A 12,693-nucleotide genomic window follows, 5' to 3' on the forward strand; every position below is an offset into this window, starting at 1 on the left:
AGCATTTCTGTGATGTGTGATTAATCTTTTATTTTTCACTTTAACCTTCACCCTCCTCCTCCTCAGAGAACAGTAGTTGTGTTGGGCTGAAGTGAACCAAATGTTTCCAGCTCCCTTTGTTAGAGTTCGCCTTTTCAGCAGCAGTCCGAGCTGTCACTCTGATGATCGAGAGAGAATGAGGGCATGTGTGTGTCTGTGCACGTCTGTGCTGTGTGTGTGTGTGATCTAAACAAACATCGCTAATGAAAACAAATGAATCTTTTTGTACTTTTGACACATAAACACCCCTGCCAAGAAACCGTGTGTAAATTTACACACACACACACACACACAGTGTTGAGTGCCAGCCCCTGCAGTGAGAGTGTAATATAGTGTTGAGTAGCTCTTGGCTGCAGTTTGAATCCAGTGGAATTACGTTGGCCAAATCTCAGCTATGATGCCATATAGAATAATGTGTGTGTGTGTGTTTCTGTTCGTCGTGTTGTTGTAAGAATGAATTATTCACCAAAAACTCTCCACTTTTCTCTCCTCCACCTCTCAGGACAGAATAAAGGTATGAAAATGTAATAACGTGTCCTCGTCCTGCTCAGGTGTACGACCAGGAGCTGGAGAAGGTGGAGGGGTTCCAGGGTCTGTCTGATTTCTGCCAGACGTTCAAACTGTACAGAGGAAAGACTCAGGACGAGGGCGAGGATCCGTCCGTGGTGGGAGAGTTCAAGGTAGAAGCTGTTGTCCGTGTTTGTGGTGTGTTGTGTTGCTATGTTGCTTCTCCAAGTCGCAAACGTCACTAAATATGACATCACAAAAGCATCAGGGCATGAAATGTCACCAAAAAGGCCCATCATGCTTTGCTGCGGACAAAGCGTTGTTTTGTCACACCCACACAAACCCACACATCCCAAAATGTCTCCTCCTCCTCTCTTTAACTTGGTCTTGTCTGCTTCGCCCCCCCTCTTTCATTGACCAGGGTATGTTTAAGATCTACCCCCTGCCAGACGACCCCTCTGCCCCGGCTCCCCCGAGGCAGTTCAGGAAACTTCCTCCCAACGGGATCGAAGAGTGTTTGGTCCGAGTCTACATCATCCAGGCTCAAGGACTGCAGCCGAAAGACGCCAATGGGAAGGTGAGTGGAGGGGGCGGAGCCTTGCTGTCATCATAACGTTTAGTGGACGATGTGAAGACGATAGAAAGTTTGTGTCCTGCTTTGTCTTTTCAGTGTGACCCCTACGTGAAGATCACTCTGGGCAAAAAGACCGTCAACGACCATGACAACTACATCCCCTGCACGCTGGACCCCGAGTTCGGGAAGTACGTAACGTCCCCTTCAGGTCGTCCATGACTTCCTGAAAGTTCAAATCTGCATCAATCAGATCGACCAACTAATCTCATGTCAGGAAAAAATGGAAACACATAAATACATTTTTTTGGAATTTAGGTTTTAATTTGAGAATATTCGAGGTAGAATTGACGTTCAGAACCTTGAACTCATCCACTGATTTATGTGTAAAGTCTCTGTAGTATTTAATATCCAGAACTCTGCAGACTGTGAACAAGTCAGATAAATAATCAGACAAGTGATGGAGAGGAGAGTTCAGCCTGCCGGTTCTGTGGCGCTCTTCAGGTTCAGCTCCAAACCAAAGAGTCGTGAATTTACTTTATGTAAAACCATAAAAAGTGTGAGGTGGTTTTCTCCAGGAGCAGCCCACAGGAAAGCAACTTACCAACCTACCTTGTTCGCGGTGAGGCGGTCAAACAAAAACGTCTTGGGGACTCTGCCCCAAATACGTTCTGTCAAGGTGAACTCAGTTTTAAGTTGCTCTTTCAGGCTTTTATTATTTAAGTCGGTTGTAGTTGTGCATAGCTCCGAGCAAATTTCCACTCAATCAGTTTACCACAAACCAACTGGCTGAACGTCTGAATGTGGAAAAAGCACCTGCTGCCAAACTGCTCCGACGTCTTCATCTTCAAAGTGTCAGATAATTACGGTTTATGTTGGAGAGGCTGAAAAGTGAAAGTCAGCTCACGTCCACGGCCAACTCGCTCCAGTCCGAAAACGAAACCGAGGAAGACATTTTCCACGGACACGTCCTGCTTTTACAGAGGACAGGTCAACTCCGGGTCTCCTCGTCCTGCTACAGTGATTCAGGCTCAGACCAGGAGGAGGCGCCGCACTCACACCGATCACAGCAGGAGGACAGACACTGGATGAGACGAGTTCTTGGTGTAGCTTCGTCCTCAGAGGACGAATCCAAAGTGGAGACTTCTTCATCTTCTCTTTCTGTCCAACAGAAGTCCCCCCCCTGAAACACGATGTCTCATCAGCTCTCGTCTTGTTTTCCATCAAAGCTCATCATGTTTTGTCTCATCATGTCAGAAATGTCTCATCAGCTCCAACCACATGCCGTCCCATTGTGAATGTGAAGTCATCAAAAGTTTTCCTTTTTCGTGCAGGATGTTTGAGCTGACCTGCTCCCTCCCCATGGAGAAGGACCTCCGGGTCATGCTGTACGACCATGACATGCTAACCAAAGACGAGAAGATCGGCGAGACCGTGATCGACCTGGAGAACCGCTTCCTGTCCAAATATGGCGCCACGTGCGGCCTGCCGCAGTCATACTGCGTGTGAGTAGACGCGCTCGCCCGACACCTTTAGCACTTCCTGTCATTTAGGCTGCAGTCCTATCTCTTCCTCACGTGCTCTCGCCCGCCAGGTCGGGGGTGAACCAGTGGCGGGACCAGCTGACGCCGCGACAGCTGCTGTGCAGACTGTGTGAGCGGCGAAACCTGCGAAAACCTGTTTACCAAGACGACGTGGTCCACTTCAGGGGAGACCAGTACACGGCTGCAGACCTCGGTGAGTCTAGATCCGGTCAGATCTTCATTCATTTCACAGCAAATACACTTCCTGCTTGTCATCTTTCCTTGTTTCCTTGCCTCGATTGCTCTTTTCATTTTGTCTTCATCTCATTTCCTTGTTCTCTTTTGTCTCCTCATATTGATTCCTTTCCTAATATTCTTCCCTGCTGCTCTCTTTTGTCTCCTCTGCTCTCCCCCCTCAGCAGAGGTGACTCTGAGTTTATGGTCATAAACGTTTGACGTTAGCTTGATATTTTCATTTTGCTTGGAAGCAGCAGAGACTTTCCTCGTCCGTCTGCAGAGACCAACGAGCAGCTCGGTGTGAATAATGAATAATTCCTAAGTGGACCCCTCCCCTCCCAGTCCGCCCAGGATCCTGGATTTCCACTCTGGTCTCTTGGAGCCTTAACAGCCATTTAGTTCGTGTCTGTGTGTTTTTTCAGAAGACAAACACGAGGCCAAACGTCACCTCGGTCCAATCAAGGAGCGTCTGTCCCTCCACATCCTGAGGAAAATGGGTCTGGTACCCGAACACGTGGAGACGAGGCCGCTGTACAGCCCGCTGCAGCCGGAGATCGAACAGGTGACCAACGCCACCCTGTCTGTTTTTATTAGATCGGACTGTTTGGGTTTCTTTTTTTTTTTCTGTTTCCACGTTCTGATTGCTCGCTGTCCGTCAGGGGCGTCTGATGATGTGGGTCGACCTGTTCCCCAAGTCCCTGGGACCGCCGGGACCCCCGTTCAACATCACACCACGCAAGGCCAAGAAGTAGGAACACAGACACACAAACAGTCAACAGTGATCCATAAATCCAGCGATGGTCGAGCTAATCAGTTCTGTTCCTGCTCAGGTTTTTCCTGCGCTGCATCATCTGGAACACCAGTGACGTCATCCTGGACGACGTCAGCCTCAGCGGGGAGAAGATGAGCGACATCTACGTCAAAGGGTACGACCTCAACAACGGCAAACTAACAAACAAACAAACAAACAGTAGCACCACCATCAGCTGCTTTCTGTCCGCTCATCCTCAGCTGGCTCGACGGCCACGAACACAACAAGCAGAAGACCGACGTCCATTACCGCTCTCTGGGGGGCGAGGGCAACTTCAACTACCGGTTCCTGTTTCCCTTCCACTATTTACCAGCAGAGCAGCTGTGTGTCGTCGACAAGAAGGTACAAACATTCCTCTTATCTGTCCATTTTCCTATTTTTCATTTCTTACTTTATTCTTTGATTGTGTCCAACTAAACTGAACCGATGTGAATTATCTACAATGGTGGTCCACCTCCAACGTGACGTGACAAAATTAGAGCAACAAATATCTTTCATGCTGCGTCAGAAAACCGACAGACCTGAGCCTCCTGACTAATCTACCGTGATCTACGATCAACACAGTGAACAGTGAAACCAAGATCACAGTGAAAACTGGAATCACAACATGGCTGTCATTTGCTTGTGTTGGTCTGACAGAGAGCCTGTTCAGCTGCCACGGCCCCCCGACCGACATGTTTTACGGCAGCGTTCGCTCACTTGTAGCAGCATCCTCAATCAGCCAGCTGAAAAGACGAGAGGGAGTTTTAAATTAAAAGACCCACAAAACACAGCCGGAGCCACAAAGTGAGTCGGCGTCGGCGGCCGGTGGGATAACCACTGACACTAACATCATCGTCATCACGCTGAGAGCAGACCAGTCACACTTCCTCTAAACTTACTGACGTCCGATTCAACGGCCAAGTCAAGTTCTCTGGATATTATTTATATCAGCTGTGTCACATTAAAAGCCTCCTAACTAAATGTATATCATAAAGTTTTCTATAATATACACTTACAAAAAACCCCAAACAGGAACTAGTCTGTTTGCAGAATAAAAGTCTCACCTGATTTTACCTGAAACATAAAAACACATTTTAAACAGATGTTAATGTTATTATAATAAATAACCTCTAATCACCGTCACAAATCCCTTCCTAGCATATAAAAGTGTTTTCTGTTCACATTCAGTCAGAATCAGTAAAACATCTTTTATTTTAAAAAAATGTTAATAATTTGAGGTAAAAAAAAAAAGAGAAATAATCCCGAAGTCATTTGTATTCATCTCTTTGTGTGTTATTTCTAGTCAGAAGTGTGTGTTGATTGGTTTATGGATTTCAGCAGAATGTAATTTCATGAAATATTGTGACCTCACGTTGACGCCAACTGAGCTGATGTGATTTGAGAGAGATCGATGAAGAAGCGAGCAAGAAGACCGACCAAGATCCTCCACTGATTGTGTGTGTGTGTGTGTGTGTGTGTGTGTGCACGTGCAATATCTGACAGCATCTCACACACACACACACACACACACTTGTGCAGCTTGTGAAAGCTGTGGAGTGATAACTTCATGTTCTTGGACGGAGTTTGTGGATAAAGTCAGCCAAGTGGTGAACACACACGCACACACACGCACACACACAGAGTGTAGTGTGTGTACCTTGAGTGTTTGTGCGTGTTGTTATATGTGATGTGGATTCAGGGAGTCATTCACAAAAAGTCATTTAAAGGTAAAGCAACTATTTTCACAATCAGATATTCTCTCTCCTCTTTTTGTTATTGAGGGTAAAGTTACATTGATTTTAGCAGCTACAGCGTCTCTCTCTCTCTTTCTCTCTCTCTCCCCCCCCCCTCCCTCCTCCCTCCTCTCTCCCTCTCTTCACTTTGCTATAAATCCATCATCATCTGTCCTGGTTCATAGAAAGATCCACAAAATTCAGAGCACAGTTTGGTGCAGCCGCCTTGTGTGAGGCTGTTAAATGGAAAATCCTCCTCGCAGAGTATTTTAGGGAACCATTACAGATCTGACATTTTACCACGAACCGCAGGGGAACCATTCGATTTCAGGTGTGAAAAGCCTTTTTTTTTTTTTTTTTGGGTGGTTAAATCGACACAACGGCGGCCAAAGAGCGTCACACACAGATAAAAAGGACGAGTGAGGGAATGGAAAGAGAGAGAGAGAGAGGAAGCAGCAGCTGCACAGTGAAGCTTTAACACACAGATGAGACACACTGACAGTTTAGTGTAAACTCAGAGAAGGTGATAATAGTGTGTGTTCAGATGCACACAGTGTGGAAGTGGTGCTGCAGTGAGAGATGTGACAAACCCACAATCCTTCTTCAGGTTCATCCCAACAAAAGCTTAGTTACACAACAGACACACACCAACTCACATTTCACTCCTTTCGGGACTCCCCTTCTTCAGGTCGATGTCACTACACAAACCTGCTGTTTCTAAGTGACCTGGAGATTTGAAGAGAACACGCCGAAGCAGAACTTGTTTCTCTGTCTGAGTTTGTTCTGTCTTGTGTGTCTGCAGGAACATTTCTGGAGTCTGGATAAAGCCGAGACTAAACTGCCTCCAAGACTCACCATCCAGATCTGGGACAACGACAAGTTCTCCTTCGACGACTACCTCGGTAAAACCCACATCTGAGTGTGTGTCTGCGTGTGTTTACTTTGTGTTGAAGTGAGGAGTGGACGGTGGACTGACAAAGACAGGAAGTAAAAACTCAGGGGACAAACCAGGAGCTTCACTCCAGAATAGAAGAGAAAATCGATCAGGATCCTTTAAAAGCTTTTCAGATTTCCAGTCTTTCCTCTTCAGGCTCTGTGATAACATTTATCTTTGGAATTAACACTCTTCCTTTTCCGAGGGAGGACAGACCTGTTTCTGTTTTTCCTCCTTGATTCTCAATAACTCACCGCTGCAGGGAGGATGGTGGTCAGCAGACGAGGCGTCCGTCTGCGGTGCGAGGACGAAGATGAGGAATCCAGACTCTGATCTGGTCCAGTCTGTCACCGGCTCGCCACTTCAAGGCATTTTTTCCTCGCCCGTCTGTCTTTGGCTCATCAGCCTCGGCCACTGGCGGTTCATCTCCCAGTGCAGCGGCCATTTTCCTGCAATCAGCCCGTCAAACTGCAGCTGGTCCTGAAAAAGAAAAAAAGTTTCCAGTGGACGTCCAGTCGTTCATCAACCCACTGTCTCTCTGAGCTTAACGTCCCTTCGCCAAAGGATCCACCAAATGTCACGACTGAGCCTCCTTTCCTGTCCATCTAAACTCACTGATGGTTTCCAAACAGATTCACTTCAAAAATCTTCTTCCAGATAAACATGTTGACATTTTATCAAGTAAACCATCTGAGGTGGACCAAACACTAGACGATAAATCAAAGTTCCCACTTTCCCATAGACCGTGAACTCAGCACCGGCCACATGGACGCAGACTTATTCTAAATATATTTATAATTTTATATTAAAGAGAAAAGTGAGCAGAACTGTGATGGACTAGATGGTTCGTTTTAAAGTGTTTATTTTGATCAGGGGTCCCTGCCTGTGTGCGCCCCCTGCAGGTCACCTGGTCATGGACCTGAACCACATGCTGCGTCCGGCCAAGTCTCCGCAGAAATGTAACCTGGAGCTTCTGGAGCAGCCGGCGGACCACCTGGTGTCTCTGTTCGAGCAGAAGACCGTCAAAGGCTGGTGGCCCTGCAGCTGTGAGCAGAACGGGCAGAAGACCATCGCCGTGAGGACACACACAGACACACAAAGACACACTTCTTCCATCAGCAAACAGGCGGGATGACTGTGTGTTTGTTGTGCGTCTCAGGGGAAGGTGGAGATGTCTCTGGAGATCGTGACGGAGCAGGAGCAGGAGGAGAGGCCGGCCGGCGTCGGCAGAGACGAGCCCAACATGAACCCCCACCTGGAGGAGCCTCAGTGAGACACACACAGACACACAAAACACACACACACACAGACACACACTGTCTAACTGAGCCCCACCCTCCGACTCTCCTCCCAGACGTCCAGAAACCTCCTTCCTCTGGTTCTCCTCCCCCTACAAGACCCTGAAGTTCATCCTGTGGAGGCGCTTCAAATGGTTCATCATCCTCTTCATCATCCTCTTCCTCATCCTCCTCTTCCTCGGCGTCTTCCTCTACTCCTTCCCGGCAAGTTTGAGTGTGAATGTGAAGTGAAACACAATCATGGACAAATAAGAACTTGATTTTTACAATAATAAAAGAACATGAATAATGAAATCAGAAATAAAGCAAACTGAATAACTTCCTGTGTCCTCTTTCAGAACTACGCTGCCATGAGGATGGTGGGACCGTTTGGACCAGCCAAGGCCCAGTGATGGAGCGGGAACTTTTCTGTTCTGAGTCCAGATGCTGTTTTTTCCCTGATGGTGTGTGTGTGTGTCTATCGCCTTCATCGTCATCATCATCTGCACCAGCGACGCGTTAGAAACAGAAGCTGTGATGTTTTCAGGCTGTCAAACTTCATTGTTGGCTTTCAGTCATTTTCTCCGCCTCCTCCTTCAGGGTTCAGCAGGTTAAATCAGCGGATTTGTTCTTGCTGATCTCTGGGGTTTGAATTTTATTAGTGTGTTTTCAAATTGATCGATGTGGGCAGATAAGGACGCACACACAGACACACACAGTGCAGAAGACAGACTCATGCTGTTCAGTCTATTTCTTTAATTTGTCCTGTGTGTGTGTGTTTGAGCAAATTTATAGCACTTTTATGTGTGTATGTGTGCGTTTGTGTTTAGGTGAGGACAGAGTTACACACAGTGCTGAACAGGAAGGGTTAGAGGAGAAGGACTAATCCACCCAGACTCTGTGGGATTTCCTGTGTGTGTGTGTGTGTGTGTGTGTAACTCACCAAATCAAACACTGACAGATGATGAAGGCGAACGGAGCGTTATTTAAACACACTTTATTGAAATCTATTTTATTTCCTTTTTCTTTGTTTCTTCTTCTCTGTTCTTACTTTTTTTTTTCCCCCCGTCATCTCGAGCAGATTGGAAAATCTGACACTCCTCAGGTTCACGCCGGCCGATTACGAGCCAACCAGGCCCCGTAAACAAAACGTCACATGGCCCCAGAAGCAGCTCGTTTATTGGCCGTTGCTCTGCCAACCTGTCGGGCTGCCAGGTCAGGGAGGGTTTTAGCCTGATTCACCTTCTCTGGAGTTTTAGAATCTGTCAACAACACGCTTTAATACGAGCGTCAGTCCGGCGTCGTCGCTCCATGAAGTCCACGTTTGCCTCCTTTTGTGTTGTTTTTCTGTGATGTGGCTCTTGGAAACCCACTGAGCATTTTATTTTGAAGAACTGGAGCAGCTTGAGGTCGACTCGCCCATTTTCACCTCCAATAAAACCCAAAACAGGACTATGAAGGTGCATTTCATTCATTTTGCACCGTTTGGCTTCTTTCTGCTGCGACGCAAAGTGAATTCTACCACACCGAGCTGTCCAGCAGCACCAACTGCCCCAAATGCCCCGCAGCTATTCATCTGCGTTTCAATGCAGCTAAATTCACCACATTGTTCTGGTCATTTACATGTTTTTCTGTTTATGTTGTGCAATGAGGATGAAATTTGATCACAGTTCATAGACACTAACAAAAAAATTAACAAAAAACAAAAATACAGTTACTGACAGCTGAACTGAGTGATGACAGAGAAATTTAGAGGCAACTTTGGAAGCATCTGACACTAATAAATGTATTTATGCGAGCAGTCAGTGAGCGACTCAGCTGGATTCTGTGAATTCGCTTTTTAAAGGTCCCATATGTTATACTTCTGTCTTTTATTTTGAAGGGTCGATATCCATAAGAAAAACATATTTGTGGTTTGAAGAACCAAAAACTTTCTGAGTGTCATTTTAGGATTCCTCCCTCGGGCTTTTCTCTGGAGCTCCAGGAACAACATGTCAGTGAGCAGATCTGGTCCTGAGGAGGGCGGGGCTACTCTGTAGTGACATCACAAAGTTCAGGAAGTGTCTGAATCCAGACTGTGAGCATTTCTCCGAGACCTTTGATACTTTGACTGGATTGAAATAGAACTCAGACCATATGGGACCTTTAAAGTCTGGGTCTTTGTTGGTTCCTGTCCGGCCGCATCGCTCTTATTTTTTATCAGTGTTTCGGCCGTTGGGGTCTTTTGGTTCAGGTCAGTTTTTAAATGAAGGTTCTTCGTGCTGTTCACATTTACAGAACTGACCGTGAGGTTTTAGAGGAATGAGCATCGCCATGTTTTTGTTTCCAGCCACGAGTCAGTTGAGTTAAAAGAAAACAAAAAGAGTTTGACAGATAAACTGATTTCACAGATTCTATCATGTGCCGGCAGTGAATGCTAATGAAAGTTGTCTTTTTTTATATAACCTGCATCATGTCTGAATGCACCAGATGAATTTATTTAGAATTTTATTTAAATTGTACTCAGTTTTTTGTGTTATCTGAAAGCTTTAAATATATTTGAGAGCGCTTTAATCGTCCTGCTGATGTGATGAAAAGCTTTAAGTCAGACAATCCTGCTGTTCTCAGTCAAAATTCTGTCTGCTGCTTTTTAAAACCTCAAGATGCCTTAAAATGTTTCAGTTCAGTAAATGCAACGTGCCTTTAGCCGTTAGCCGTTAGCCGCTAGCTTCAGCTCAGCCTGAATCAGAACCGAAACAACCAAAAAGAAGAACTTTGCTTCCAGTTGCCGTTATGAAGCTTAAAACACTTGCTGCTTTCTCATTGGACAGGCTGAAACTTGTCACACCCCTTTTCTGTGATGTCACTGGAATTCCAGATATCAGAACGTCCTGAACGTCCGTCTGATGTTTAATGAAGCGCAGCAGCTGTAAAAAAGGTGGACGGATCGTGTTTTAGCTGTTTTATCAGAAAATATATTGAATGTCACTGTTTAGCCTGTAAAGTGCACTTTGTGTTCAAAGAATTTGAACTGTGTGAGTCAAACAGGATTCCACCAAATAAAAGCTGTTTGTGTGCCATGGTTTTCACTCCGGCCGGTTTCCTGGTCTCAGTGACACGCTGAATGTATCGGAAAGGTGACGTGTATTCAACTTCATATCTACAAAGAGCAATACTGTGCACTGTTTTCTCAGTATTATCAATAAAGCAGATTTCTGATCGGTGTGCTGTGTTTTCTTTTCCAGGCTCAGCGAACTTCTAAAGCCAGGAGAAATCTGAGCAGAAACGTCTTCAGTTCAGTTGAGCTTCACTCCTTTTGAGGTTTTAATGAAATCTTGGTAATTACAGAGAGAACGAGGCTGTCTTTGCCCTCACTGAGAAATTTTCCTTTATTAGTTAGCCTTTCCTTGCAACTTTAACTCGGATCGTGTGTCTGTTTATTTATTACAGACGCATTAAATATTTCTTTATTAAACTGCTATCTGAACGGAGTGTTCTCGCTCGCTCAGCCAGGAAGAGTCACGTTCTTCTAAAAACTGCTGGTCACGGTGAAGTTAAATGACTACGGCGAGCAGTAAATTATTTTCTCCAAGGTTATGTGGGATAATTTTCGTTGGCGTTGTGATTTGTCATTGTGGTTCAGGTTCCATTAAGCTGCGTTGGTTTTGGTCAAATTCCATTTCGAGTCTGTATCGAGTCCACATTTTAATATTATTATGACTCAATATGATTTTAATTAGAAACAAGACATTCCTCTGTTTTAAGTGGTGTGTGTGTGTGTGTGTGTGTGTGTGTACACAAACATTTGTGACTGTGCAGTTTGCATGTGTGTTTAGTTCGCTGCCCTTGCTGCGAACCTGCAGCGTTGGCACAATTCGAACCAAAAACTCACTTTGATCGATTCCTCCTGAGCTTGAAATTAGTACTTTGCCTTCCCCTGTTTCCTCCCTCCATCCTCCCGTCGTCGTCGTCTTCTCCATCTCATGTTCTGCCTGTTTTTTTTTCTTCTCTTTCTCAGGGGCGTTGTTATGGTCAACGTGAACCGCAGGTGTGTGTTCAGTCTGGGTGGGCCGTGGTGGTGGTCTCCATCTCTTTCATTTTCGTTGACCTTCCCTTTCTTCCTCCTCTTCACCCTGTGCTGACCTCCTTCCTCCCTCCCTCACTCCCTTCTTCCCTTGCCTCCTCTTCCCTCCTCCACTATTTTCCCTCCTTATCACTTCCTCTGTCACAAAAACGACTCGAGTTGATTTCTTTGGCTGCGTTCATGCTGCAGATTAAAAAAAAAAAAAAAAGTCCTGATTTGTTTTCCCTCAAAAATTCAAGAATTTGTGGAAAACGAGGGAAAGTGAACTGCTCGTGCCTCCTCGCAACACACAAATCCATCTCTAACTTTCTGGAGTTTGTTGTGTGTTTTGTGAAGACTTAAACTGGAATACAAGTAAAACATACATTAACATTTAAAAATGAACATCATGTTATGTTGAGGACTGAGACCATAAACTCATCAGGAAAACATTTGCTGCGGTAGAGAAGGGACATTTTCCCATAGACTTCAACACAACCTGACTTGGTTTCAAAAGCCAGCTTTAAAAAACTTCTCCTAAATTCCAAAACCAAACATGATCAGGAGGAAAAAAAAAAAGTTTTACGAAAGAATAACGCCAAAGAATCGCAGTTATTATCAGTTTGCTTTTTCACACCAGCCCATAGTCCGCCCCCCCCCCCCCCCCCCCCCCCCCCCCCGCCATCATCATCATCATCATCATCATCCTCCTCCTCTTCATTTCTCTCCTCTCTCCTCATCCTGTTGTGTCAGCTCACTGCAGCGTTAATCAGACTCACTGATGGATTAAATCTGGCTTCTCTGAAAGTTGTTTTGTTTACAGCCAAAGATCAGTGGTACTTTCCCCGACGGTGTGTGTGTGTGTGTGTGTGTGTGTGTCTAAAAAGGCAGCTTTAAACATGGAGGGGTCAAAGTGCACCTTTCACCAGACATGATGGAAAATGGCCGGAGGGGAGGCTGGCAAACAGGATTCTAGTTGTTTCATTATCACCTGAAACACACTCACACACTCTCTCAGCGACGAGGAGGCCTGTAAC

The 12,693-nt window shown here is 45.7% G+C and overlaps 1 protein-coding gene across 6 annotated transcripts in view; it reads left to right on the forward strand.

Moving 5' to 3' along the window:
- dysf (dysferlin, limb girdle muscular dystrophy 2B (autosomal recessive)) overlaps window positions 1-10,816 on the forward strand; it is a 44,459-nt gene extending 33,643 nt beyond the window's left edge. For 5 of the 6 annotated variants that reach the window (XM_029526971.1, XM_029526976.1, XM_029526972.1 and 2 more), the window contains 14 exons: window positions 591-719; window positions 968-1,123; window positions 1,217-1,308; window positions 2,452-2,622; window positions 2,712-2,854; window positions 3,300-3,439; window positions 3,537-3,625; window positions 3,708-3,803; window positions 3,889-4,030; window positions 6,206-6,305; window positions 7,240-7,412; window positions 7,497-7,606; window positions 7,692-7,839; window positions 7,974-10,816. In XM_029526971.1, coding sequence (XP_029382831.1) covers window positions 591-719; window positions 968-1,123; window positions 1,217-1,308; window positions 2,452-2,622; window positions 2,712-2,854; window positions 3,300-3,439; window positions 3,537-3,625; window positions 3,708-3,803; window positions 3,889-4,030; window positions 6,206-6,305; window positions 7,240-7,412; window positions 7,497-7,606; window positions 7,692-7,839; window positions 7,974-8,027 — 1,743 coding nt within the window. In that variant the 3' untranslated portion in view covers window positions 8,028-10,816. The remainder of the gene's footprint in view (window positions 1-590; window positions 720-967; window positions 1,124-1,216; window positions 1,309-2,451; window positions 2,623-2,711; window positions 2,855-3,299; window positions 3,440-3,536; window positions 3,626-3,707; window positions 3,804-3,888; window positions 4,031-6,205; window positions 6,306-7,239; window positions 7,413-7,496; window positions 7,607-7,691; window positions 7,840-7,973) is intronic. The other variant, XM_029526973.1, reaches the window with a different exon arrangement.
- The last annotated feature ends 1,877 nt before the right edge of the window (window positions 10,817-12,693 follow it).

The sequence above is a fragment of the Echeneis naucrates genome, chromosome 18, assembly GCF_900963305.1.
Source record: "Echeneis naucrates chromosome 18, fEcheNa1.1, whole genome shotgun sequence".
In the NCBI taxonomy this organism is placed as follows: domain Eukaryota; kingdom Metazoa; phylum Chordata; class Actinopteri; order Carangiformes; family Echeneidae; genus Echeneis; species Echeneis naucrates.